The 27856-nt window shown below is 37.7% G+C and overlaps 4 protein-coding genes and 2 long non-coding RNA genes across 6 annotated transcripts; 2 read left to right on the forward strand and 4 right to left on the reverse strand.

The window, feature by feature from the left end:
- Positions 1–261: 261 nt before the first annotated feature.
- Positions 262–4147, forward strand: LOC133733841 (uncharacterized). Its single transcript, XR_009857932.1, has 5 exons — positions 262–453; positions 960–1098; positions 1179–1309; positions 1429–1609; positions 3960–4147. It is a non-coding gene; the product is annotated as an uncharacterized LOC133733841 (long non-coding RNA).
- A 789-nt stretch (positions 4148–4936) lies between these two features.
- On the reverse strand, positions 4937–8152 carry LOC133734279 (leucine--tRNA ligase, cytoplasmic-like). The gene has a single exon (XM_062161904.1). It carries the CDS (start codon positions 8150–8152, stop codon positions 5042–5044), a length of 3111 nt encoding a protein of 1036 aa, XP_062017888.1. The 3' UTR covers positions 4937–5041.
- Positions 8153–9918: 1766 nt separating this feature from the next.
- LOC133730448 (putative pentatricopeptide repeat-containing protein At1g12700, mitochondrial) lies at positions 9919–11125 on the reverse strand. The gene is made up of 2 exons (XM_062158034.1): positions 10487–11125; positions 9919–10386 (listed from the first exon to the last, which is right to left on the reverse strand). Exons 1-2 carry the CDS (start codon positions 11123–11125, stop codon positions 9919–9921), a joined length of 1107 nt encoding a protein of 368 aa, XP_062014018.1.
- A 6397-nt stretch (positions 11126–17522) lies between these two features.
- LOC133730450 (uncharacterized) lies at positions 17523–18257 on the forward strand. Its single transcript, XM_062158035.1, has one exon. The coding sequence runs from the start codon at positions 17523–17525 to the stop codon at positions 18255–18257; it is 735 nt and encodes a 244-aa protein (XP_062014019.1).
- Positions 18258–21968: 3711 nt separating this feature from the next.
- Positions 21969–22849, reverse strand: LOC133731563 (uncharacterized). Its single transcript, XR_009856716.1, has 4 exons — positions 22633–22849; positions 22436–22479; positions 22181–22311; positions 21969–22037 (listed from the first exon to the last, which is right to left on the reverse strand). It is a non-coding gene; the product is annotated as an uncharacterized LOC133731563 (long non-coding RNA).
- Positions 22850–25184: 2335 nt separating this feature from the next.
- LOC133730451 (putative pentatricopeptide repeat-containing protein At1g12700, mitochondrial) lies at positions 25185–27449 on the reverse strand. The gene is made up of 4 exons (XM_062158036.1): positions 27371–27449; positions 25869–26154; positions 25489–25784; positions 25185–25309 (listed from the first exon to the last, which is right to left on the reverse strand). Exons 1-4 carry the CDS (start codon positions 27447–27449, stop codon positions 25185–25187), a joined length of 786 nt encoding a protein of 261 aa, XP_062014020.1.
- Positions 27450–27856: the final 407 nt, after the last annotated feature.

Consider the following 27856-nt stretch of genomic DNA (forward strand, 5'->3'; position numbering starts at 1 on the left):
TAGATTCTTTACTCTTTATTATGACTGTACTTTGATGCACATAAAAGTTATATTTTCATTTTGCTTTTTTTTTTTTTTTCCAGTCACATTCTATTCTTGATCAATAAAACAGAAACACTGTTGTAACTCAGTTAAGGTTATTGTATCTTCTTCTTATAACATGCATGCTTGGTGCTTCGTTGCTTTTGCGTGGCAAGTGTATTCTTCAGAAATTTTTTTCATCATTTTGTTTTATAGAGTAATTTCAGTTTTTTCTAGAATAAGCATTGATCTTTTCCTAGAACAGCTTTCATCATTTACTTTACTAATCTGTAGTTTTGCTTTTCAACAGCTCCCAAATTGTGATTCGCTTGATAATCTGAAGGAAAAAAAATAAATCAGACTTTGTGTTTGGAAGAGGTGTGTGCTGAGATTGTGATCGAGTTTAGGACACAGTCTTTGGGACCAAAAAAGGTATGTGTTTTGTTGGGTTTTCTAGTTCTGTTAAGCCAAGATTGGGTTTTTCTTTTCTCTTTTGTATCGATTGACTGCTGCTGTCGGTGCATTTGAATCAGATGTATCAGCAATAGTTGGTCGGCTACTCTTAGGAACTTCCTACAGACCAACAATCAAAATAGACTCTTCTGTGTTAGCAATAGAATATCTAAATCAGTATATAGCAGGTTTTGAATGCGAGATATTGATTCCAATTGAATAATGTGTAAAGTACGACTTTCCAATTGTATAGTACTTTTCATTATTTGTTATTCGTAGTCTGATTTGTCCCCCTAAAAAGGTATAAATATTTGGTAGCTAGCTGTTAATTTAGGATAGAACAATGTATAAAAGATTTGCTCTGAAAGTGGTTTGAATTATCTGTTCACTCTGATATTTTATAATACAACACTGATTTCACAGCAGGATTTCATGAGTAGCTTCTTTGGAAGAATGATCGTTTTTTTATTTTTTATTTTTACTAGGAACACAGTATTATGGCATTCTAGGAAATACCCTTTGAAAGAACCGTTTGTAGAATTGTTGAAGAGCTTGGATACTTTTCCCAATGCATTCACCTATCCTGATAGGACTTGCTACCCAGTTGCCTCCACAAATTCGAAGGTAAAAACAAGTTTGCGAAGAACGTGGTATATGGTACATAGCCTCTGTATTCTGAAGAGTGGTTTTCTTTTTTAATTCAGGATTTCTATAATCTGATTGATGTGTACCTCGATGCTGTGTTCTTCCCAAAATATGTGAAGGATTTCCAAACTTTCCAACACGAGGGCTGCCATTATGAGCTCCACAATCTTTCTGAAGACATCTTATAAAGGTTGGATATAATTAGAAGTGCCCATTTTACTTCTGTTCCCTTTTTAGATTCTCACTTCAGCAAAATTTCGTTTTTTTTTTTTTCAAGGGTTGTTAAATTTCGTTTTTTTTTTTTTCAAGGGTTGTTTTCAATGAGATGAAAGGACTGTACTCCCAACTTCATAACATATTACGGTGGATTGCTCAGGTGTTAATATCCTCTTTGGAAATCTGGATTTTCACATCCTTATACCCTAATTATTGAGTATCAATGTTCCTGTTGAGTTCTCATTATCCTCTTGCTGGTTCCAAATGAACAAAGGTAGATACTCTCTCCCCCTCGATCTCTGGCCCTTACCTACCTCCTACCTCCTATCTCTTATCTTATATCCTCTCTTAAATGGCATTAGAATTTCTTTATTGAACTGCTTGCAAGGTGAATTCTATGATACTATGTAACTAATTGACAGGAAAATTATCAATCTTGGGATTTAATTTTAACAGATAAATCTGAGTTGAATGTTATATGTAATTTGTATGGCTAAACCAGTAACCTTTCTCAACTTACTATGTATTGGTTACACTGATGTTTCTATAATGATGTAATTAGAGTTCATAACTTGTAGGTTTTGTTAAGGAGCATCAGGGCCGGTCCTGGGAAATTCAAGGCCTGGGGCGAAGAATAAAATTGGGCCCTTTATATAAAAAAAAATCAAAAATATTTCATATTGATGAAAAAAAATTGGGCCCATGATGACACATATAAAAAAAATTAGACAACTTTTGCATTTTTGATGTACTATTAGCCTCTCAAACAACTTTTTTTTTTTTTATCCATCTACTGCAAAATTTTGGGCCCTGGGCCGGGCCTGAGGAGCATGCTCTTAGTAATTAGTATACCAGTCTTGTATGTTGTTGATATGCATGCTAAGCTTCAGAATCATCTTTATTATAGTTAATTATTATATTACTTGAATATTGAAGGGCCATTCGAGTCTGTGAAAGACTTTGAGTGCCACCAGCTTTTTGTCATGTTGCTCGATTTATGTAGTCTTCCAAAGTGTTTACTTTGCAATTGAAGGGATTACTAACATTTTATATTAGGGGAAATAATCATTTACTCAATTTCTGCTTAACAATTGCCCACTTGCACAACGAAGAGTTTAAAAACCCCATTTACCCAAAACACTCTAAGGGATTATTTCCCTATTACCCAATTAATTCTTTTTTTATTCTTTTTATTTATTTTTGGAACTTTTTTGCCCTCTCCTTCTTTCTCACTTAGAGAGAGAAGTCGTTGGTTACCTTGCCGGACTCCGGTGACTAGTGGCCGGCCTCGGACTCCGATGACCGGAATCCGGTGAACGGTGACCGGAATCCGGCGACCGGGGACATGAATCAGGCGACCGGTGACCGGAATCCGGCGACCGGGGACTAATAATACCCAGTAACAATATTATTGCCCCCCAGTAATCATATTATTGCCCCTCAATAATCATATTATTGCCTCCCAAAAATCATATTATTTCCTCCAATAATCATATTATTGTCGTCCAGTGAATTGTATGAACTCTCAAAACCTAAATGAATACACTACAGGCACAATTGATCAATTTATAATCATATTATTGTCTCTCAATAATCATATTATTGCCACCCAATAATCATATTATTGCCTCCTAATAATCATGTTATTGCCCCAATAATGATATTATTACCCTCCAATAATCATATAATTGCCCTCAAATGAACCATTACAGATACAAAAAAAAATTAAAAAAAAATTAAAAAAATCTCATTATACCAAAAAAACAAAAACAAAAATCATCTGGGCACCCAGGAATTGATCTGGGCACCCACCGGACTGTGAGGAGTCGTCGGAGCGTGTTTCACGTTGGAGCGGAGTCGATTCGGCCTGGGTTCGGAGTCAGATCGGAGTTGGGGGCTGAGTTGTGGCTGTGGGCCTTGGATCGGTGGATCTGTGGTTTGGTTGTTGGTGACGCCGGAGGTGGATCGATCGAGGTTGGCCTGAAGCTGAAAGTGGGGTGCCGGGACAGCCATGGCAGTAAGAGAGAGAGAGAGAGAGTCTGGTTCGGTGACGGCGGCGCTTGGGGGTTGAGCTCCGATCTGGGGGCTGGCTTGAGGGACCTATGACGGTTGACGATCGTTTCTGATGGCAGTGGGGATCTGTGGTTTGGTTGTTGGTGACGCCGGAGGTGGATCGATCGAGGTTGGCCTGAAGCTGAAAGTGGGGTGCCGGGACAGCCATGGCAGTAAGAGAGAGAGAGAGAGAGAGAGAGAGAGAGAGAGAGAGAGAGAGAGAGAGTCTGGTTCGGTGACGGCGGCGCTTGGGGGTTGAGCTCCGATCTGGGGGCGGCTTGAGGGACCTATGACGGTTGACGATCGTTTCTGATGGCAGTGGGGACTGGATGGAGGTGGTGGCCCGAAGCCTGAGGTGGGGCGCCGGAGAAGAGAGATAGAGAGAGAACGGAGCCTGGTGTGGTGCGCGGCACAGAGAGAGAGAGAGTTTGAGAGGAAAGAGTTATTATAGGGGCAAAACTGTCACTAGAGGTTAGATTGGGTAAATGGGGTTAAAAAACTCTTACTGGAGTAAGTGGGTAATTTTTGTTCTAAAATTGGGTAAGTGGTCACGGCCCCTTTATATTATGCAGGGCAACCACTAACCCGGCCGGAACTGTGTTGATCATTCCAGCTAGAAGGATTCCCTTTTTGAAGCATCTTTCTCTTACTTTGCTTTTGGACCTTGCTTTTGTAGACATGTAATGTATCTAATATTTGTAAATGCAATATTTCTGACCTAAATCATATTGACAATATACAAACATCTTCTTCACCTCAATCAACACTTTTTTTTTCATTTCATTCGGAATAGTGAACGCCGCAGCAACGCGCGGGCAATCTTGCTAGTAAAGATACAAAACCCTTGCTAATGAGATTCACAGATAAGACCAATTAATCGCCAAAGCAGATCTCTTTTCTACATTGACAGCACAATGTTAGCTATGAAACAAAGATACAAAACCCTTGCTAATGAGATTCACAGATAAGACAGTGAGACACTGACTAAAGATTCAAATAATACTGGGTAATCAGTATCACAAACCACCGCTAGAACAGCCCTGGTCAATCAATTCATAAAACTCAAGCATTTACAGCAGAGCTACCATAGAAAAAAGACTAAAAAGTTTCTATAGCTACCATATTATGTGCACCACCTAGACATGCAGTTTTTACAGGTCATTAACTGGTTTTCTTCAACATTGTTCCCAGTAATCTCATTAACAGAAATAGGCTCTATCATCACCTGATATTTAAAAGAAGGCTTCACCACTTGGACTCCAAGTAAAAACACATCCACAACCAAAAGACATGCAATACTATATCACAAACTTTCAAAATCACAGTCTTTCTCCAGCTCAATCTCCTGATCCTGGAATTATGTGATCTACCATTCTTGTGCATAATTCCACTAAATAGGGATCCTCAAATAAATTAAATTGATGCTCAACTTCAAGATGAAAGAATGATAAAATGCTAAAAAGTGGGCTCTGACCTTCTATTTTCCGAAATGCAATGTCTTTCAATATATGTATTAAGTTTATACAAATACAAGTGCTGATAGTCCTATAATCCATGGCTCCATGCTAAAGTAGAATTACAAAAACAAAAACCTAACATACAAGTTGAGTAAAATAACCTAACAAAAAGGCTCTATGAAAATTGCAGATGAACATTACTCAATGAAGATGACAGTTGGCCTTCCAGGGACTGGAGGATTCTGCTCCATCTGTTCAGCATGAGAACCAGCTAAAGCTCTATCATCATGATTGGAGGCCGATAAAACTTGAACCTCTTCAAGACCAACTTGTCTCTTTATCCAATCCAAGTTGTCTTGAAGGAACTCAATCTCTCCAAACGGTAGCCTCAATTCCAAGGCCTGAGCCCCAAGTGCAATTGCCTCATTCTTCTTCAACTTTATGAAAGGCATACACTCTTTTAGCTTTTCCTTCAAATCTTTCAACTCACCAACACAAATTGTAGGCAATGCCTCCTGTATCACCTTGTCAATGTCTGAAGAAAAACTGCGATTATCGGAGTCAAAGTTACTCTTGAGTATCGTCAAGCACTTCGCCTGCCACCCATCAAATTGTTCATTTACATAAATCAAGCCTCTGAGCTGTTTCCTGTGATCATCTGCCACCTTCTTGGAACTTTTCTTGTGAAACAGCTTTCTGATTAAAAGAATGGACGCTTGCAAGTACTTATTGGCTCTTTGGAGGGTTATATCTAGAGCATCAGCCACAGGCCATCCTGCTTTTACCACAAACCCTTCCTTGTTCAAAATTTTTCTCCAGACATGTTCTGCGTAGTGTGGACATATTGGAGTAATAAGACGCGTCTGCACATCCATAAAACGCCAAACCAAATCACGGTTCATGCCCTCCAAAGTGCCACATGAAAACCTATACTCATCCCTTGCAGCTTGAAGATCATACACCCCGGTCTTAAGCGCTTCTCGGAACATGTAAGCCTGGTAATTCTTCTCAGTTCTGTTGACAGCAATATTAATCTCATTTGCAAAGACTCTGTCAGCAAATGTAGATGGTGGACCCGTTCTCAAATGATGCTCTTGTTTCAAGACCTCTTTCATCCAGTCCATCTCTTTCTTGAGCCGCAAGATTGCAGCATTTGCAGTCTCAGAGTCAAAGTTTGCGTTTTCAACACCATCCCCTGCATCAGCCAAAGAGAATCGTGTGGCATCAGCAGAAAATTCGTTTATTGCCTCGGCAAGTGTCTTGAAGTTCCCTTTGGCCTTGGACATCTTTTCGGCATTGAGCATTAGGTGCCCATTGCACCTAAACCCGCGCGGCCAGTGCTTCTTGGCCATAATGGCTGCATGATTATATATACAGAAGGTTAGGTGATTTTGAATCAAATCCTTTCCGGACACTCGAAGATCAAAGGGATACCAATACTGAAACTCTTGCTTCATCTCATCAAGAATTGATGTATTTTGTTGTTTCTTTCGGTCTGAAGAGAATTGATGTATCAATACCGAATATTTAGGTTTTGGACCTTCACAAAAAATGAAATCCCAAACCTCATCAGTCATATGTTCAGGTCTAACTTCTGAGTTGCTGCCAACATACATATTTCCATTGTGTAAGAAGTGAGCAATGGTGTAATAAGCCATATAAATAGTTGAATCCGACAAAGACTCAACTAAGAATTCTTCATCCCATGGGATACGAGTCCCAAGTCCGAAAGATCGTGAACAAGCCCACTGATTCAACCACCCCAATGTGTGTTCAAATCCACGCCTTGTCTCATCAGAATACAAACTCATGCCGGATAAGCACTCCTCAGCCAATTTTTTCCATTCAGCTTCTCCATATGTGATGTACCATTGATCTGTAAGCGCCACAATGCATTCGTCACCGGACCTTGACACTACTCGCTGCTCAGGTTCACTATAGATGAATGCTTCTCTGGCCTCTATAAGTTTGCTCCTTGTTAGTGGTTCAGCCTCCTCAACTTTCCTTCCTTCAAAGGGCATGATCCATTCTTCCCTCACACCATATTTTTCCCTCAAAGCAGGTTTTGATTTTAAATCGCGCCAGGCCATCATTTCAGGAGCATCACTAGGCAAGCTGGTCACTATCCCAGTACCATTGTCTGCTAGGATGGTCAATATGGGAAGTGCATAAACTATCTGATTCGGTGCAAGTGGAGACTTCAATGGAAGGCCTATCAAGTCGTTACCATTTATTTCAACCAAGCAAGTAGGCTTCTCTACGACCCTAGAGTACTTCTGATAGGCAAGATTGAGTGCCGCTCTCCTAGTAAGAATAAAGACATCTGCTTCATTGATTTCAAAGGCTCCATACTTCCCATCAGGCAAAATCCATGCATTTGTTTGTCCATAGATTGTCTCAGGTCTCAACATTGTGGCAGCAAGGAACACATTCCTCCCCTCCAACACTCCCAACTTTGAAGGAAAAGGTGCCACCACCTCCATTTTAATCACAGTGTACTCTTGTGGCTGAACTCCTTCGCCGCTGGCCCTATCATGATCTGCACATGGCTGTCCATCTTTTGGAGAGTATATTGTATACCGGACATCTTTCACAATCTTACCCATGGATTTGAGTTTCCTAACCTGCCACTTCACAAAGGCGTCATAGAAAGGGTTCATGTCTGTGGTTATAAAGGAGCGCCTCCAGTCACAGCCCAAGCCAAAATCCTTGAGGTCTTTCACTGCCTTCGGAGGAAAGTATGTCAACCACTGTTTTGGGTCTTGGAACTTCTCTATCTCACTGTCAGGCAGGTCAGTACCCTTGCGCATAATAAACCATTGGTATGCTTCTCCGGCTGATTTCAACACAGCCTTAGACTTCTTTCCCTTGTGCTTCTTACCCGGAAGTGAACCTGCACTCATACCTTTTCTTTTTTCTTCCTGTTTCCCCGGCTCTGCATTAATGGGAAACACTGGAGGACAACCAAACTCTTGAACCTCTCTTGCAAGTTTATCGGCAGACGCTTTGATGGGCATGCCAGTGCAGTGGAAAGCAAAAGGCAAGAGCACATTGGCACCTCTTAATCTGTGATAAGCTGCGGCAAACTCGAGCTTTGAAAGTGAGAATGCATGCCCAAGATGGAGAACGCCATTCATGTAAGGGAAAGGGAAAGTCCCAAAGAACTTTTCTCCTGGTTTAGGAGAGTTTTTACGAGCTTTAGCCTCGAAAATTCGCTCCTCTTCCCACCAGCTTTGAACATTTTTTTCGATTTTGAGGAGCTCGTCTCTCTTGGTAAACTTCTTCTTCCCATCCTCCTCTGTTGACATTTCGGACCGTACACTAATTTCAAAAACCAACGCCAATGACTTTAATAACTCCAAACTGTGAACACCATATTCTAGTAACAGAGTAGAGGACTCCACTGGAGAGATATTGGGGTATTGTTTTCTTTCTGAATGTTGAATTGCAATCTAAAATAAGGCGGTGTTTATATAGAGCTAGCACAATCCCAAGTCTGATAGGATTAGGAAAATATAAACTAGATCTTCCTTGTAAACTAAGACAAGGAATAACAAACTTGCGAGGCAAGTAAAAATAGTCAAAACAAAATAGGAATATCATTTATGTATAAATACACACATACTCATCGTTTCAAAATTTTTGTAAAACAAAAGCATAAACAAAATTAAAAAATAAAAACAAACATGTGTCAAGATACGTTAGAAGCCAGGAATAAGATGAGTTTTAAGCTTTTACCAATGATACCACTGTTTTCAGAATACCCAACATAACAGAAATATATCCATAAAAAAAATGGAAGACAACTTATATAATATATATGGGCCTTCAATTTAAATTATCTGTAAAACTAGGCGTAAAACAGTAAAAACTTCACCTGAATAAAACTCGTAGAATCTTAGTCTTTATCAGGAATTTTTTATCAGCAAGATATATTGATCCAATCACCTGTAAACTCACCTCCTTATTTACTCGCATATAGTAATCAAAACGAGTCACTTTTTTTCTTTTGGTCATATTGTAGTCTAGCTAGAGCATGAAAGAATGTTTATGGTTCATCTGCTAGATTGAATGTTGCTCTTGGCAATGGGTCTGTTGAACTTGATCTGACTTTAGGTACGGTTTTTCTTTTTGGCCTAAATGGTATGGTTTCTAATGGATACATTTTGTATTGGCTTGACGCCTTGGCTCTGGAGTAATATTCAGCAATGAGGTTAGGATAACTTTTTTCTTTCTACAGAAATTTCATAAATCTATTATATCCATCTGTAAATTGTCATGGAACAAAGTATGCATTTTAGTTATCAATGTTATTTGTTTTGGGTGAAATGCATAAATCATGAAATTAAGAGAGAGTATCTGGCAGAATCGGAGATAAGCTAATAGGCCAAGAAAATTAGTATTGAATCCCCGTACTCAAACTGTTGTTAAAGTTGGCAACATTTCAAAAGAAACTTGAAAATGACACTTTTAGAATGAAACTACATAAAATAAAATTTGACAAGTCCATTCAATTACATGTATCTTCAGTTTATAACTTTCAGTTTTCCTACACAACTCACATTATCTCAAGAGCATCCATGGAACTGAACTGAAGACAGCAAGCTGCCCAAAGCGATGAAGCAAACCAGAAACCAGAGACCTGAAAATTTTTAAAGCTTGCATTGCAAGTTGAGCCATGGTAAATACAATGTTATCAGAGTATCAGTCAAAACATCACACTTCTCGAATTAACATAAAGAAGTCCTGGAAAAGAGTTGAAAAGGTTGAACAACACAAATTTTATCACTGTGAAAACAGATAGTCACATGCAAGAAAGAAATAGAGAAATGCTATCAATTTAACCAGCAATAAGCTGGCAAGAATCGTCATCTAACATTCTAACCTTTAAAAACACTATTACAAACTAACAGATGACATATTTAATACATTTATGGTAGCCTAAGCCTCAATAGTTTCAAAGTTCAACGTGACAGTAAAGATGGTCAAAAGATGAAAAATTATACTCATAATGATCTTTTTATCAATGGCAACAAAGCTGGATCTACTTTATCTTTAGACAATAAACGAACTATCACTTCCATTGTTGATGCATCTGCAGAGAAACCCCCTGCACCATTTGATGAATAAGACCCATCGCCCTTGATGTCTCATTGTTATTGATAAGCCCTCGGATAAATGTGTTGTAGGTAACATCATTTGGAGAACAGCCTCTCTCTTCCATTTCTCTAAGCAATGTTTCTGCTTCACTAATTCGGCCATCGTAACAAAATCCACTAATCATTGTAGTATATGTCTTAACACTAGGATGAAGACCTTTTGATGATAAAGAGCAAAATAGATCCCTTGCAGCTTCAACTTTTCCAGCTTTGATAAAATAATCCATGAGAATATTGTAAATTACAATATCTGGATGCAATTTCTTGCCTTCCATCTCTCTAAGCAACTCTATTGCCATACCAAGTTGTCGGTTTTTACAAAGGCCATCCAGTAAAACAGCACAAGTCACAAGATCTGGAAACAATCCCTTACGAGACATTTCCTGAAAAGCATCACGGCCTCGTTGATGTTTTTGTGCTTACAATATATCCGTTGATTAATATGGTATAACTACGAGAATTCACCATAGATCCCTTGCTAACCATTAGATCGAAGACTTGTCTTGCCTCCCCCATTTCACCTCTCAAACAGTATCCATCCATAAGTGCAGTGTATGTAACTGTATCAGGTTCAATATCTCTTTGAATCATCATTTCAATCACGCTTTTCGCTTCCAAGACCATCCCCTCCTTACAAAGTGTATCTACCAAGACGGTGAAGGTGTGCACATTTGGAAATATCTTTTCATTGACCATTTCATTTAACAACCTCATAGCTTGTTTCCACTGGCCTAAGCTGCAAACTCCATGAATCAAGGACGTATATGTAATGACGTCAGGGGCAATAGTCATTTCCGAGAAGAGATTGAAGGCATCAGCAATTAGTGTATCCTTACAAAGGCTGTCAATGACGGTGTTACAAGCAACTAAATTAGGCTTACAATCTGGAGATAGTTCCATCCTCCTGAGCAGTTGAATAGCTCCACCATTGTTGCCCTTGATGCACAAGCCCTTTATCAATGTGCCGAAAGTAACCACATCGGGCTTACAAGTACCTCCCTCCATCATTTTTCTGAAAATTTGTGTAGCCTCGGCAACTCTATCGCCATTGATCAAAGTGGTGACATTTGGTTCAAATTCAGACTTGAAGAAGTGACCCAAGACAGACAAACTGAACCCCATATGGTTCAAATGACAATAGCAGTTAATGATGATAGTTAGAGTATAAACATCAGGACCGATTCTCCTCAAACCCATTAATTTATCACTTCCGGATAGTGCTTCATTTTCACGAGCTCAGTTGACCCAATACTTGAGTGAAACGGATAACCCAAGGCAGAGGACGCCTTTGAAGCATTTCATCGAACACCTTCAAGGCATCCTTGAGATTAGTGACTACTTTGGGCTTTCCAGGGTGGGTTCTTCTAGATTTGCTATTAGGCTTTATAGGTTGAGAATGAAAGGAGGCTGTGTAATTGTTGAAAGAAACAAGAAAAGTGGAGTGAAGAAGACAAGGCATATCTCTTCCTCTTCTTCTTCTTGTGGTGCTGCTGCTGCAATAACGATAAGAATAAGAAGCAGCAGTTGCCACAATCATCTTCAACATCTCTGAGCTTCAGTTGGGAAGGAAGCTCAAACCTCCGATGGGATCAGGTTTCTGAAGCCCAGTAGTGTTGTGAGTTGTAAGCTCAAACCTTCATTACGTAAAACAATTCCAGGCTTAAATTCTTTATTTCTTTCTATTTTTGGTGGCACGCTTGCCATTTTCAATTAGAAAATTGGGTTGTAACGAAAAAAAAAATTAGAAACTTGGGGAGAGCCTAACTAAGACAGATTTATCATTGCTCAAGTTTTTACCCCTCCCTCATTAATCTTTTATTGATGTTAGGATCTAAAAAGTGACAAAAGTATATGTGCTTACTCTTTATAACAGTTTCGTAGTCCAAAACTCTAAATTATTATGTCGTTTAAGAACTTTTTTCTATAGAGTATATCGGACAATTCTTAATTATTTTTTTAAAAAGAATTTATTCAAGCTTTTAACAATTACAATCGTTGTGGCTGACCCACACGAAAGGTAAATCAGTCTTTTTATCAAGGCTACTTGTGAGGTTGGCCTCCTTCTTCGTCCTCTTCTTTTGTTTCAACTCTAAAGGGTAAGAGTAACTCCAACAGATTCCCTATTTCCTCATTTTTCTCTATTTTAGGGAAAATTTGTCTTTTTTAACTCCAACAGCTTCTCTAAAATAAGGATTGAGATGAAAGAGAAGACTACATTCCCTAAATCTACAGCAAATGCTAAAAATATAGCGAGAGCAAAAATCATAAATTTTTCACGTGCTCCACTCTCCCAACGACTCAAACGTGTTTCAACTCTGACTAAACCTCAACTGAGAAAGAAGAAGGTAGAGCAGGTGAGACACCTCCTTCACCTTTGTTCATTTCGATTCACTCTAATTCTCTATTTGTTTTCGTCTTTTCCAACCTCGCTTATTTTGATTGATCAGAGAATTTCAAATTTTTTGGTTCTTGATTGTCGTTTAATGGTTAGGAATGCTTTGCCACTTCTGGTAAAAATTATCCGGAGGCGTTTGAATGCTCTCCCACTTTTTGGTGGTCATTTTTGATTGTATATGTTACAGGGGTGGCAATCTCCCTGGTGAAAACTATGAAATTGATTTTCGGGTTTCCTGTTTTTCATATTATAAAGTCTTGCTAAAAACTACACATATTATAAGGCTACCAAATTCATCCTATTCTAAATTCATGAGAGAGATTGACAAAAAAAAAAAAAAAACATGAAAGACGAACTTCAGACCTTCAGTGATCAAGAGATAAGTCTTCAAATTCATCTTATTTTTTAGGGGAATTTGATTCTACACCCAAATTCACACACCCATTTTAGAATAAACTCATCCATAAGAGTGTTTTAATATACACCCACACCAATTAATTAGGTTTATTCAAAATAAAAAAACCTATTAAATAGGGTAAATATTAAAACCCAATGTTGTTAAGAATTACTGAAGCTGCCATTATCAAATTCTCCATTCACCTATTAAATAGGATTAATAGTCAAAATCATCTAGCAAATATTATGGGGTTTGATTGACGTTATTGTTGGTATTACCTTCACTTTAGGTTTTTATCAGTACTTAATTTTAAGTATTTACATTAATGTCATTATTATCATATAATGATGAATTTTTGGTATGTTTCTTCCTATATATAGAAGCTAGTGAATTCATTCGTCATTTTTTCTTTGGGTGGAGACCTTTCACAAAGTTGCATATGATTTCAAAGGATGATTTCAAAGGATGATTTCAAACGACCTATTCATGAGGTTTATTTCATCATTTTCGTATGGGTTAGAGACTTTCTTTCAAATAGGTACATATATCATATTCGTAATTCAAATTACCTATTCATCAGATTTATTTAGTATAATATCTTTGTTAATCTTTTGATTTTGTGTAAAGCTTGAATTGGATGGATTTTTAGTAATTAGAAATTTCAATTTATGAATCTGGTACAAAACTTAGTTTCATTCCTTCAAAATAGAATCGTTGTTTCTAATTACCTGATACTTAGATTGCTTTAATATGTAATACCTATGATTTAGATGTTTGTTTTTGTAGTTTTAAATTATTTGTGTGACTCTATATCATAGGTTGTTTATTCCATAACCTATAGTATTGACAATTAATATACCTATATTTTGGATATATGTATTTAAATCCTAATAGAGTTTTACCTTTGAAATAGATTTATGAAGGTAATTTGCAATTGTATAAGGAATCACAACATGTAGGGCACTAGTAGTTGGGAGATTTATGAAGACTACATTGCAAAGTGCTAATCGAGATGACGGATGAAGTGTTATAATGTTCTTTATATTATGTTAGAAAATGTAAAGTTTATATTTCAATTGTAAAAACAAATTTAAAATTGTTTATTTCAATACTAGATGAACATCATTTATGGTTGTAGTCATTGTCCCTATTTCAATAAATTTTTAGGTTTATTCCTTCAAAAAGAATGTGTATTTAAATTATCTTGATATTAGAAATAAACTTCTTAATATTGTAAAGTTCAATTTCAATTGTAAAACAACGAATGATAATAATGAGTTTGCTAAATTATAGTGCAAAAACTCTTGCACATTCAAAATTATTCAATGTGCCAAAATTAAGGGATAATTATATTGTGATGCCCAGGAAATTCGTATTTATTTTCCGAGGATTTTCCGGAATTTAATTAGTGGTTGTTGGAAGGTTTCGTGGCTCGTGGACGGAGCGGAAGTGTTTCGGACGAATTTTTATTTGAAAAGGATGACTTTAAGGGGATTGCAAAGGTTGACTTTTGATATGTTGAGATTCTCCGAAAACTTCCTTCACGAAAGTTGTAGAGCGAGTCGATACGAGTTCGTGGACATGAGGAACGCGGAAATTGGAGTTCGTATGAGAAAGTTATGACCAGCGGAAGAAGTTTCCGTTTTGGTATAAATAGAAGTTTCCCGAAAGAGAAACTTACTATTTTCATTCAGTTTCCTCTTCCGGAAACTTTCATTTTCTCTCTCTCTTCTCTCTCGACCTCACCTTCACTGTCTGAGTTTTTCGGCTGACCCGACCCGAACCCTGCGACCCGACCCGGCTTTTCCGGCGAGCTCCGACGGTCTCCGGCGACGAAACTTTCCAGATCGGTTCGTCTTTGCCGTCCGCTCCTCCCTGTGGTGTCCTCTTGCGGCGATTTGTGGCGGTGATGGCGATAGAAGGCGGCGCAGTTGGTGTTTTCAGACCCGGTCGGAAAATGCAGCTCCGGCGACTTTGTGGCTTCATGATTCCTTGGTTGAGTTCAGAGGAGGCTCCCTGATCGATCTGTGGTGGTTGTTTGGATCGATTTACGTGGAACTTGGTTCAACTCGGTTTGAACAGTAATCCACGGGTTGTGAGGTAGTTTTCGACCCTTTATGCTTGTTTTCTGACTTCGAGCTAGTTATGAGAATTCACAAGCATGCTTAGATGAAGCTTTTTGATGTTGGGAGTTTTGTGAAATAATGAGTTTTTGGCCGGCGGCGGTGCGCCACCGCCTGTGGCGGCGTTCCGGTGGTGTTCCGGCCATGTAAGGAACTGTTTCTGGTACTATATATCTTCTACTCGTCGATATGAGCGTTTTGATATATAATATGCAAATTTTGGAGTTCGTATGGATTTATTATGATTTTCACCGTTTCATATCGGTGAATTTATTCATATCCTTGAGGATTTAAGCATCCGATCGACTTGTGGCTTGGACACATCGATCGTGGAAGTGTTCCGGAGACTTTGGGAGGTCTCGGATGTGGTTTCGCCTCGATTGGCATCACCTTGGGAATTTTGGTTCGATTTAGGGTTTCGAACGTTATTCCTTGTGATTCGTTAACTGAATCAGAGTTGTGTTTCCTTAGGTACTTGACGAAGTATTCTTTGGACGGCTATTGTGATTGGCTGCTTTGTTCTGTATTGAAGACGCAGCGGGAGTTTCGAGGTGAGTAATCTCACAAGGTTCATTATGAACGGAATTACCATTATTGTTTTGGCGTTAATTATTTAACTGCAAACTATAGTTGGTATTAGTAGGCATTCCTGAGCGAATGACTACGTATATATATATTTACGTGAAATATATATATTCTTGTGGATGATGTGTGATGAATAATATGCATGATGGGTTCATATTATTGTTGAATGGGACTTTTCATAGAAACGATATTGTGGAAAAAGATGTTTTCTATTGTTTGAAAAGTATTGAGTTTGATGTTACATTTTGGAGTCAAGCGTGACTCATTTTAAATGTATTGGTCCTTGTACCAAGGGTCACAGATGGTGAGCAGGGATGGGGAAAGCCGGAACTAGATGGTAGTAATGGTTTTAGGTCAGGTGTGATTTACTTAACGTTGACTTGAGACCAGATGGGGTCTGAAAAGCATGGGTCGCAGATGGTGACCAACGGTTGGTTCTAAGACCAGACGGGGTCTGAAAACCAAGAGTCACAGATAGTAATAGGTTGCAGATGGTGACCAATGATTTATCTGTGTTACGAGCCTAGTTACCATATTGTCTTGGAGTTATGGGATTAACTGTGACTATAGATGGTATTAGTGACATTTCTGAGTGTATGACTATGTGTGTACATATGTATATCATGGGGGGTAGCGGGGAGCTATCTGATGCTCATGAGTACGTGTCTTTAAAAGAGAGTTTCGGAGATTCTTTCTTTTAAATTTCCTGGGAGGACTTGTGAATCATATGCTATTGTTAGGTTAACGATAGGTATGATTGATGTGCTTATGTGTTTATCCAGGTTGGATCGATTAATCATATTTGAATTGTTAGGTTAACGATTTATATGATTTTGTCACGGTGTGACTTTTGTGATTTCCTTGTTGGAAAAGATTATTGTTTTGGGAAGCATGGTATGTTTTCCTTATTCTCGAGTCGAAAGGTTTCCTCGTGTTTGGCGTGAGTTGTGCGGGCTTTTATCCCGTAAATTGGTGTGAGTTGTTTTGAGTTACTCATACGGGCTTGCAAAAGCTTACCGGGTTTGTTGTGTGACAACCCGGTGCACTATTCAAATGGTATAGGGGTTAACCTTGCAGGTCAGGAAATCGTGGCTGAAGCTGAGGTATCTTGTTGGCAGCAGAACTGGTAGGAAGCAAATTTGATTGGCTTTGCCATTGCTATGACTTCCGCTTTGTAGTAAACTCTGATGAGCTTTTACGTTTTATCTTGTTGTTGACAATTTAATTCGTAAGCTTATGTAATATATGACTCTGTGGGCGGGTCAATATTGACATAGTGGGTTCAGGGCATCAACATGTATATTGTATAAAGGGAAAAAGTTTTCCAGGTATTTGGTATTGATGGCTGAACGTTCACGCATATATAATTATAGGGTTATATATCGATTTTTAATTGTGTTAAAAATCAGGGGCGTGACATATATATTAAGCAAACTCAACCGTTACACATAACTATTATGTGGTCCTTGACCACTTCATAGAATCAGGCACCTATGTGGAGAAAAATGTAGGGGCGGAAAAAAAATATCTTAAAGCAATCAATCTACATCAAGTACATTTTACATGGGCTAATTACATTAACTCGACCATTTTAGAAAATTAATGAATATGGAATGATTGTTTTAGGTTGAATTTGATTCTTCTTTTTTCTTTTTACTTTTCAATTTTGAATTTGTGTGTTGGTTTTTTACCTTATGTGTTTTTGCATAATTGGTACAGAAATATATATTCAATCCTGAAGTTTGAGGTCTGAGTTGGTTTATAATTGGAGTATTGTGATTTTAGTGTCTGATGGTTTATAATTGTGGTATGATTGTAGTAGAGCAGTAGCAGGTGTTTGAATTTGCGTAATAGCAATAGCAGGTGGTTGATTATTGTGTATGTGAGGTTTGATATCTTGTAGAGCAGTAGCAAAGTTTGATGTGATGTTTAGTTTTAATATTATCATAGTAGCTGTTTTAATTGTTTTGCTTTTAGGTTGTGCAGTAGCAGTATATAACATTAATAATAGTTTTCTAAATGTGTTTTAGGAAGCAAAGTCGTGGGCAGAGTCAATCATTTCTTGCTAACTTGCCACCCGAAAACTATGCTATTGCTTGCTTCCCTGCCAAAAGATATGGCGAAATGAGTAATTCTTTGGCAGAGAGCTTCAACAACATGGTCAAAGATGAGAGATGCATGCCGCTGACTCAGTTGCTTGAAGGCATTCGTGTGAGAGTTATGGAGATGTTTTGTGAAAGGAAGGTTCAATCTTCTACTTGGAGGAGTGTGCTATGTCCTAAGCTTGAGAAAAAGTTGTTGAAAAGGATAGAAACAGGGAGAAATTGGAGAGTTAGCCAGTCTACTAATGATATTTTTGAAGTTTGTACAGAGGATAGCACCGTTATGGTGAACTTGGTTGAGAGGGAGTGTTCTTGTGCTTTGTGGCAGTTTAGGTGCTTCCCATGTTCTCACGCAGTTCAAGTAATGCAGAAGGCGAACCGTATCCCTTACCGTTACATTGAAGATTACTGGAAGACCTCATTCTATAGAAGTGCTCATGATCTTCCTATTTTTTCAGTCCCGGATCTTGATAAGCCCGATCCTAGTAGTTTTGGTGATTCAGCTTTGCAGCCTCCCAAGACTCGAAAACCTCCCGGAAGACCACGGACAAGAAGGATCAAGTCGTTTGGGGAAGAGTCCAGACCAGTGAGATGCACACGGTGTGATCAACTTGGCCACCACAACCGCAGGTCATGCAATGTGGCTATCTGAGACAGTAGCAGTAGCAATAGCATATTTAATAGTAATAATAGCACATGACATGATTCAGCAGTAGCAGATTGATTCAGATTGATTCAACAGTAGCAGATGGCATGATTCAATAGTAGCACATGAAATTTTTTGATTCATATATATTCGCACTGCAATTTTATATAGTAGTAGTGCCTCAGATTAATTTTTTGAGCTCTTGAGAAGTTTCTATGTCATGAGGAACTGAGTATTGTAGGGATAAATGGTCATGGATGATCGTTTTTAAGCAGTAGCATATTCAATAGTAGCAGATGACATTGTTTCGTTGTAGCAAATTAAAGATTTTCAAAATTTACAGGAAAAAGTTTAATTTCAGTGATTGATATTTTTGGTTTCCAGTAATGAAGTAGCAGATTTGTTTATGTTCACTCTTCTGTCTTTTTTTAGTTTGTGTAGTAGCAAAATGTTTTATTGTAGTAGCAAGGCCTATTGGCGGTACAGCGGCCCGCTGCCTTGTTTTATATTCAATCTTCTGCCTTCGTGTATATTCAATTTTTTCATTTTATGCTTGGTCACCACAAATGAAGCAGAGAGTAAAGGACACCAAACCCGAAATCCACAATCAAATGCCTTCCAACATTTTGGTTCCCCAACAAAATATCACACCAACTTAACGTCAAATTTTGGTTTGGCTTAGAAAACTTGAATCAATTTCAACCTTTTAAGCAACTTTGCAATTCAAGATTTTGATCCCCTTCCCATCTTGCTTAACACCGAATCCCATACGATTGGTGCACCAAAATAGACTACTAATATGTTTGTGAAGTCCTTTAATTGCTCGTCTTCCTCTGTTTCTTCGATGGTTTCTGCACCTCAAAACCTTCTAGTTGCTTCTCTTTTCGATCGGTTCTTTCTTTGATTCTCTTTATTGCTGATCGTGTCCTCGGTTCATTTGTAGGAGCAGTAGCACGAGCAGGAACAGCAGCAGCAGGAGCATCTTCATCAGCCTCTTCATCTTTTCTACCCTTTGCACTATCATCATTAGTTGTCTGCATTTGTTTCTCCATTTTCTAATCTCTTCTTGCTTCTTCTTCATCTTTGTCTTCAACTTTTTGTATTTGTTTGACACTTCTTCTTTTTCATCCCACAACCTCTCTATATAAGCTTGACAGTAGCACATCCATAAACAATGAATATCATATCATTAACATAAACCATAAACTAAAAAGTAGCAGATCAATTCGATTTAAATAATAGCAGATCATATCATTGACAGTAGCAGATCCAGCAGCTGGAAAACATATCATTGACATAAACTATAAACTATATAGTAGCATTCAAACATAATACTTTCTAATTTATTCACTGTTAAGGAACAAAAAATAATAGAAATCATCTAATCCTTTGAAATATGGACAATATTCAATGACAAAATAACAATAGGTTTTCTTGAACAGTTATCACACGAAGTAAATGGGGATGCACTACACCAATTTTTCAATCAGACGACAGTTTTTCACTGTCGTCTGATTATAGAGTTTGTTGTTGTCTATCTCAATGCCGTCTGATACATAATCAGACAATACCAAAAAACTGTCGTCTGATAAAGTTTACTACAACAGCGACTACTATATTGTCTGTTGTCTGAATACCACGAAGAACAACAGCAATAATGCTAAAAACTGTCGTCTGATAAAGTTTACTACAACAGCGACTACTATATTATCTGTTGTCTGAACACCACAAAGAACAACAGCAATTTGTACCAGAACTCTTGTGCAAAGTAATTTCAGTTGGCAGACCCTGGAAGAATGTTGACGTGTAATGAATATTTAGAGAACATTGATTTGTACAAAAACTGTTGTCTGAATGAAGCTTGTAGATCAGCAATGTAATTGAATACTATTGTCTGACTTTGAACAAGACAACAGGAAAACTATTAAAGCTATTGTGTGTCATTGCTTCAGACAACAGTTTTTTCTTTCTTTTTTCTTTATGTTCGTTTGTTAGACAATGGTTTGCGATTGGTATTGAATTGTCTGAGATAGAAAAGAAGATATACACAATTGAACAACATATCCTTGATTCCAAAAACCATTTCATTCCAGTATTCGTCCCAACATTTACACAGGAATTAACCTTGCCCAAGTGCCTATATCTTTTTCATTAGCTTAACAAGCTTTCAAGTTTCATGAGCTTTACATGATAATAAAAAAGAATACAATTTGCTCGATCTCTCAAGATATAGTTGTAAGCAAAATCACTGCAAGCTTGAAGCCTATTCCTTTGGTGTTGTACCACTAAGATAGTTGTAAGCAAAATCACTGCAAGGAAAGAAAAGTAGATGCAATTAATAAATTGTCAAGGTATTGAGAGCATCATGATCAAATACTAAAGCTCTTATAAAAAGTAGATTGCAATCTCTAGTCACCAACTTCACGCTCTACCTTAGCAAGAACGTGCAAGTTTCATTGCAGCACAGGCATCATCTAGACAATTGTGTGGAGAACCTTTCTTTCTAACTTCATAGCCTAACACAGTCTGACGCAAGAAAAAGAGATATATGCGACAATAAACCATGCATGTGACAGGTTCTAGTCAAATCATTGTAATGGACTAATTAATGGATTCCATGGTGCAAATAGGAAATGTAAAAGTGAATTAACAGGTTTCGATAAACTTGCCTTGCACAGATTATTCAAGGAAGGTTTCTAGAAATAGGCCCATCCAAATATCTAAATACATATGCGGTATCAATCACCATTAATATATGGTCTATCTTCAATGCTGAAAACAAGAAAAACGTCATAATGAAAAAAACAAACAAATGAAACAGATCTGAAAAAAGAACACATAAATGTATAAGTAGACTGAAAATCCAGAAGGCAAAAAAAAAATTATGGATTGATTGCAACTCAAAACCAACTTACAGAAACAACAATCAACTTACCCTGCAGGTCATTATTCAAACTGTGTCCAACTAAAATAGTTCCATCTGACAACAACTTCTTGAAGGATTTCTACAATACACACCAAGAATTGAGGTGAAAAAATGTTAATGGATTTAACCCTTGAAACCAATAAACAACCATTATACCTGTATATCAGCTAAAGTACATGTAACACCAGCCAAATCTGCAGCATACATTCCTGTAATAACAGTTCTGTAATCAGCAACTTCTTTCTTGGGGTTTACTCGTTCATCCAGTTTGACCTGAAAAGACAAAGTATCATATACAAGGGACTTGAAAAGGTCTAGGTATTAACACAATATCTTCTGAGGTGGACAGCAGTAATATCTCTAAGTACCCTAGTGCACATCTTCCAACGCAGGAATCCCTTCTTTATCTCTCACTGCCTTCAAGATTCACAAAAGGAAATGTAGTTAGAAATGGTGAAGATGGTGAGGATTGTCTTGCTACAAACAACCTTATGGCAGCTGCTACTAAGTAGAGTAAGTGAAAAACAGAACACTAGCGAATACTAAAGTTATAACTTCAGAAGATTGAAAAGAAAGTGAAAATAAATGAGAAGATAAAACCATATATAAAAAAAAAAAACCAAATCAATCCATTTGAGAATCATAAAACCATAAGTACACATTCTATGTATATCTACATTTAGAGAGAGAGAGAGAGAGAGAGAGAGAGAGAGACTGAGTAATTGACATTACTTTCTGTAATTTTCTATTTACAAGAAAAAAAAAAAAAAAAAAAAGGGAATTATATGTGTACCTGGAGCTGCTACCTTTGAACTGGTGAACATGGGCACCAATTTTTCTGAAGTCTACACTTGGTTGCACTTTGTGCAATGAAAACAAAAAAGGGAAAACCTCATGAACAACAAAATCGAAGTATCCAAAAGCAAAGCATCAGCACAAAACAAAGCAACCCAATCCAAAAGATATAAAGACAGATTGAAAAAGAAAAATCTTGGGGCCTCACAGAGCTCTGGTGATATAATTGAGAAGCTTCTCAGAATCATCAAAGAACAAAGACACCACTTCCACAACAAAATCTGGGTTGCTCTCATCTTAAAGCTGTTAAAGCTGCAAAACTTGGCCATCCAAAAGCCCCTTCTCTCCCAAAAACCCACCAGGAAACAAAAATGACCAAATAAAATCAAGAACACAACAACAATCAAAACAAACCCATCTGAAAATTATTCATAAATCTCAACATTAATTTTCTGTTCCTTACCTCCAGAATTGACAGAAGCTTGCAGCTTCAACATACTCTTGTATCTGCAAAGATCCAAGCACAACTTGATAAGCGAAATAACTAGGACTCAGCATCCAAACCCATTGGAACTGACATAATGAAATCGAACCAACAGCAAGGCAGCAAGAGCAATTAGAACATTCATTCATTTAATCAAGAGGAAAGCAGCAACTTACCCAAGCTTGAAAATTTCTGAATCGAACCAAGTCTCCAAGAGCAAGATCAGTTGACCACGAGCCCGATACTTCAACTGAAAACCCATAAATTAATGAAAGAGTGAGACACAGATCGATTGTAAACCCAGAAAAGATCGATTGAAAACATTAAACCCAGAAATTCAATTCAACCCAAAAATTCATGAGAGACAGAGAGAGTAAGTCAAGGAGAGAGGTCGTGCGGCTGTGCCGGAGTCCGCAGAGAGAGAGAGAGAGCCGGCCTTCATGTTTTGGTTTAACCCAGAACCCATCTTCGATTTGGTTTAACCCACAAAACCAAAAGAACTCATCTTCGATTTGGGTAGATTGGGTTTTAAGTTTCAAGAGACAAGAGTTAAAAAAAAAATTAAAAAAAAGACTGAGACGCCGACCCGCCCAGCACCGCCTAGGCCGCCTAGGTGGCCGACTTTCTGCTCGGAAGAGAAGGAAGCGATGGTGACCGTGGAAAGAGAGCGGGAGAGGAAGGAGGAAAGGTATAGGGTTTCGGGGAAGAGCTATTGTTGAAGATAAAGTGAACGAGATAAAAGTGGGAAATCTGACTTAAGTGCCCGCGTATGTGAAAATTTTCAACTTAGAGTTTTCCGCGTTTTTTAAGAAGGGCGCTAGCATATATATATATTGAATCCTAAAACTCAGACAACATCAATTTAAGTACATTGTCTGATGGAGAATGGCACAACAGACAACTAAAAACTGTTGTGTGAATTAATAATCAGACGACATCTATTTCAGCCATTGTCTGAATTAACAATTAGACGACATCTATTTCAGCCATTGTGTTAATAGTAATTGCACAACAGAGAAGTAACAACTGTTGTGTGATTAAAACAATCATACAACATCTTTTCTCAACCATTGTGTTAATCAATCTTGGACAATACCAATGTAATAACTGTTGTCTGAATTGATTGATTCAGACAACATCAAAAAAATAACCATTGTCTGAATTACAATTGCACAACAGCAATGTAACAACTGTTGTCTGATTCCAAAATTCAGACGACAGAAATATTCTTGCTGTCGTCTAATTATTTCAGACGACAGTTAAAATGTTTGCTGTCGTCTGATATGTGTTGTCTGATTGAAAAATTGGTGTAGTGATGCCATGATTACTGATCCAAGGCACATCCAGCCAATTTTCATATAATTGACGAGCTATCATAATCGATTCAAATGTTGAATCATCAAGCAATCAAAGTGCCTAGTTTTGATTGTAACAACCACTCGAAACATTACTGACAAAAATTCACAATATAGCAATGCAAATGCACCAGTTCCATTCATAAACAAAATGCACAACAAATACATAAATAAATGAAAACAGAGACACAGTAGCAAGCAAACAAGAAGCTCAATCAAACAAACCAGAGACACAGTAGCAAGCAAACAAGAAGCTCAATCAAACAAAACAGAGACATAGTAGGTCATCTCTCTCCTTCACTCTTACTCTCACATATCTCTCTCTTAATTACTCTTAAATCAACATCATTACAAATTCATAATGCTATATGTTACAAATCATCTGCTCAAGAGCAGCAATAGAATTCTCTCTGTACAATTCAACAAAATCCAAGCCAAACACAAATGTCAATATCAAGATTTCTACTCTTCAAACAGTTCTTAAACAATCTAATTTCCTATTCCAAATTCCAAATTTTTCAGCTCAAAAAATTTGAATTATTAAATTTTATGAACCAAACAAGCCGAACCAGCGGTGCGATCAAACAAGTAAACCGGAATCCTCTGCGAGTAAATCGAATTGGAGGTTTCAATCGATTCTACTGCTACTTTCGATTTGCTCAGCTTTGGAGGTTTCAATCGATTCTACTGCTACTCCTACCTCATCTTTTCATATCCTAATTCGAAGAAACATAAACGAAGGCAGCAAAATTGGAGTAAGGGCTTACCTTACCGACCTCCATTGGAGCCAGATTCAAGCTGAGTGCTACTGCTTCGGAGATTTTGCAGTGCGTTTTGGATCCGTCGCTGGAGGTTTTAGGGTTTTTGATTTGGGTTTGGGCGTTTTGCGTTTTGCGTTTTGGGATTTCAGGTTTTGGTCATTGCGGATTATGCCAGTGACATGAGCGTAAATTGTAATAAAAACTGAGCATTTTAGTCCTTTTCTATTAAAATTCGAAGTCAGGCCTGCTTTATTTGGTTTTGGGCTTGAGCTTATGTCCTTATTTGTATAAAACTATTTGAATGTGGGTTTTCTGTGTTTATATCTTTGGTCTGGTGCTGCTATGTAATTTTCTATATTTATATTGGGGTGAGGATTACATGTGGTAAGGTGTACAACTTTGTGTTCAGACAGCCAATAACTGAATGACATGTGGACTATATTTATATTTCCAGGTTTTCTGATTGGTGGAATCCCGGGCCCGGGACTGGCCCGTTTTTTTCATAAACGGTCCGGGCCTCTCATTTTTCTGTTTTTTTTTCTTTAAAAGCCCGGCCCGAACCCTGCGGTCCGAATCGGTCCGGTGCGGGTTTTCGGGTTATAATGGCCAGCCCTAGTTGTATGTAACCTTATCAGATTCAATATCTCTTTGAACCATCATTTCAATCACGCCTTTTGCTTCCACTGCCATCCCCTCCTTACAGAGTGTATCTACCAAGACAGTGAAGGTGTGCACATCTGGAAAGATCATTTTACTGACCATTTCATTCAACAACCTCGTACGTAGCTTCCTTCCACTGGCCTAATCTACAAACTCCATGGATGAGAGTGTTATAGGTAATGACAGTTGGGGCAATACCCTTACTGATCATTTCTAACAAGAGGTTGAATGCATCAGCGATTAGCGTGTCCTTTACAAAGACTGTCAATGATGGTGCTATAGACAACTAAGTTGGGTTTACAATCTGGAGATTGTTCCATCTTCCTGAGCAATTGAATAGCTGCAGTATTGTTGCCCTTGATGCACAAGGCCTTTATCAATGTGCCGAAAGTAACCACATCAGGCTTACAATTACCTCCGTCCACCATTTTTCTAAAAATTTGTGTAGCCTCGGCAACTCTATGGCAGAGAAGGAAGCCATTGATCAAAGTGGTGAAGGTGGTGACATTTGGTTCAAGACCAAACTTGAAGAATTGTGCCAAGACAAAGAAACTGAATCCCATATGGTTCAAATGAGAATAGCAGTTGATGATGATAGTTAGAGTATAATGAGTAGGGGCAATTCAAAAGACTCACATTTGATCATACAAAGCAATGACATCCGAATAATGCTTCATTTTCACAAGTTGACCCAATATTTGAGTGAAACGGACAATGAAAGGAAGTGGACGCCTTTGAAGCATTTCATGGAACACCTTCAAGGCATCCTCAACATTACTCACTACTTTGGGCCTCTCAAGATGGGTGTTTCTAGATTTGAGTGGAATTGAGGGTTGGGAGTGGAGCAAGGCCAAGTAAACATCAAGAGTAGTAGTAGTAGAGTGAAGAAGATCAAGGCATACCTCTTGTTCGTTGTGTGCTGCTGCAATAACTTGTCCCAATCATCATCATCATCTTTAGCATCTCTAAATCTCAGCCAACTTCCAAGAGATGGTCTCCACAAAATGTAATGCTGCGGCTAATTGGAGTTTTGGTTTTTGGTTGTTCGATGGTTATCTTTTCACGTGGCCCAGTTAGGTTTGGGCTTCTCTTGGACATTGTCATTTTGTCAAGCTTTCCACGCCCTCTGCATCAAAATTTCAGAGTGCTTTTTTCTTTCTCTCTTTTTATCAAAGGCCCAAGGAAAAAATAGGAAGAAAGAGATTAACCCTAACCCACTCCAAAGAAGCCACAAATGTCAATAATAGAATCCACAACAACTTTATGACATGTACTAATAATAAAAGAAAAAATAGGTTGATTCTTTTTATTATTCGAAAATTCAGTTTCATCTATACTATTATTAAGATAATAGAGTTTGTTAGCCAAAATCTAGAATTTTGACATAAATGACCCTAAAAGATTAATAAACTTTGAGAATTAATTAAATCAGAAGGATAATTAAGACATTTACAAAATGTATTTTTATTAAAAAAATAAATAAAAAAAGTATCCACAACCTACTTTTCTCTCTCCATTATCTTTTTTCTACAATAACTAACTCCGGTCTTTTCTTTTTTATTTTCTGAAAAAAAATAATAATAACTTGCACATGCAGAGCGTATGTGGAGAAAGACTAGTATGTGTGTGTGTGTGTGTATATATATATATTCACCGATGAAAATGAAATTTCAAAGTATGCAGGCCAGACTACTTGGTACTATCGATGAACTTATTACTAGTATAATATAAAATAATGTTAGATGAACCATATTTTTGGGTAATACCAACATCCTAACTTATGTGACAACTGATGCAGTACAAAATCTAGTCTATCAGAGAATTTTGTAAAATTAACTGTCACATAACTACATAAGGAAAGAATGTATGTGAGATAACTAAAAAAAAATTCACCTAATTTTGTTTTATAATTAAAGCTCTGAAAGAACATTTGTTCTCAAAATTATGCTCGTCTGAAATGTCTCGAGGTACCTCATCCTACATCACTAGGTTCTGTTTAGAGCTAAGAGATATCGGACGAGACCAGCACGGCCGTCGGAGGCTAGTTTCATCTTCTCCAATAATGCCAGTTGCCGCGGCCCCAAGACTCCTCCCACGTTATGTTTTCAAGTTTCGTGTGCTTGTGCGTCTCTTCTTGCCGTTTTGCACACGGCTGAATATTTTAAGCTGGTAGTAGTAGCTGTCTTCTTCTTCGCAGAGCCTTCTGGGTTTCCTCATGTATTATAGTAAGCAGTAGCCAGTAGGTTTCCATTTGCCAACCAAAAAGAGGAGGCACCACCGCTACTAAACTAGGCCTACTGAATTATTCCTCTAATTTCGTTTGGGTCAATGCGATTAAGACACTAAGACGTGGTGAAACTGACAGCAAACAAGAGTTGTCAAACATTAAAATAGGGGGTTGAGTTTATTTGATTTGTTTTATTTTTTTTGCTAATTTTTTTTATGTCCTATTTGTTTTTGGTTAATGATCTAGAACACCCACTTTGCATTAATTATTGTATTATTACTTCCTTTGTTTTGGAAAATAGATAGATAGCAAATGGATGGATTTTCACACCCTTTCGTTTTTTTATGAATCTAGTAAAACCGTAAATGTCCCACTGGTTGGTTAAGTGTCATTTTCT

Source organism: Rosa rugosa, chromosome 2, assembly GCF_958449725.1.
Source record: "Rosa rugosa chromosome 2, drRosRugo1.1, whole genome shotgun sequence".
In the NCBI taxonomy this organism is placed as follows: domain Eukaryota; kingdom Viridiplantae; phylum Streptophyta; class Magnoliopsida; order Rosales; family Rosaceae; genus Rosa; species Rosa rugosa.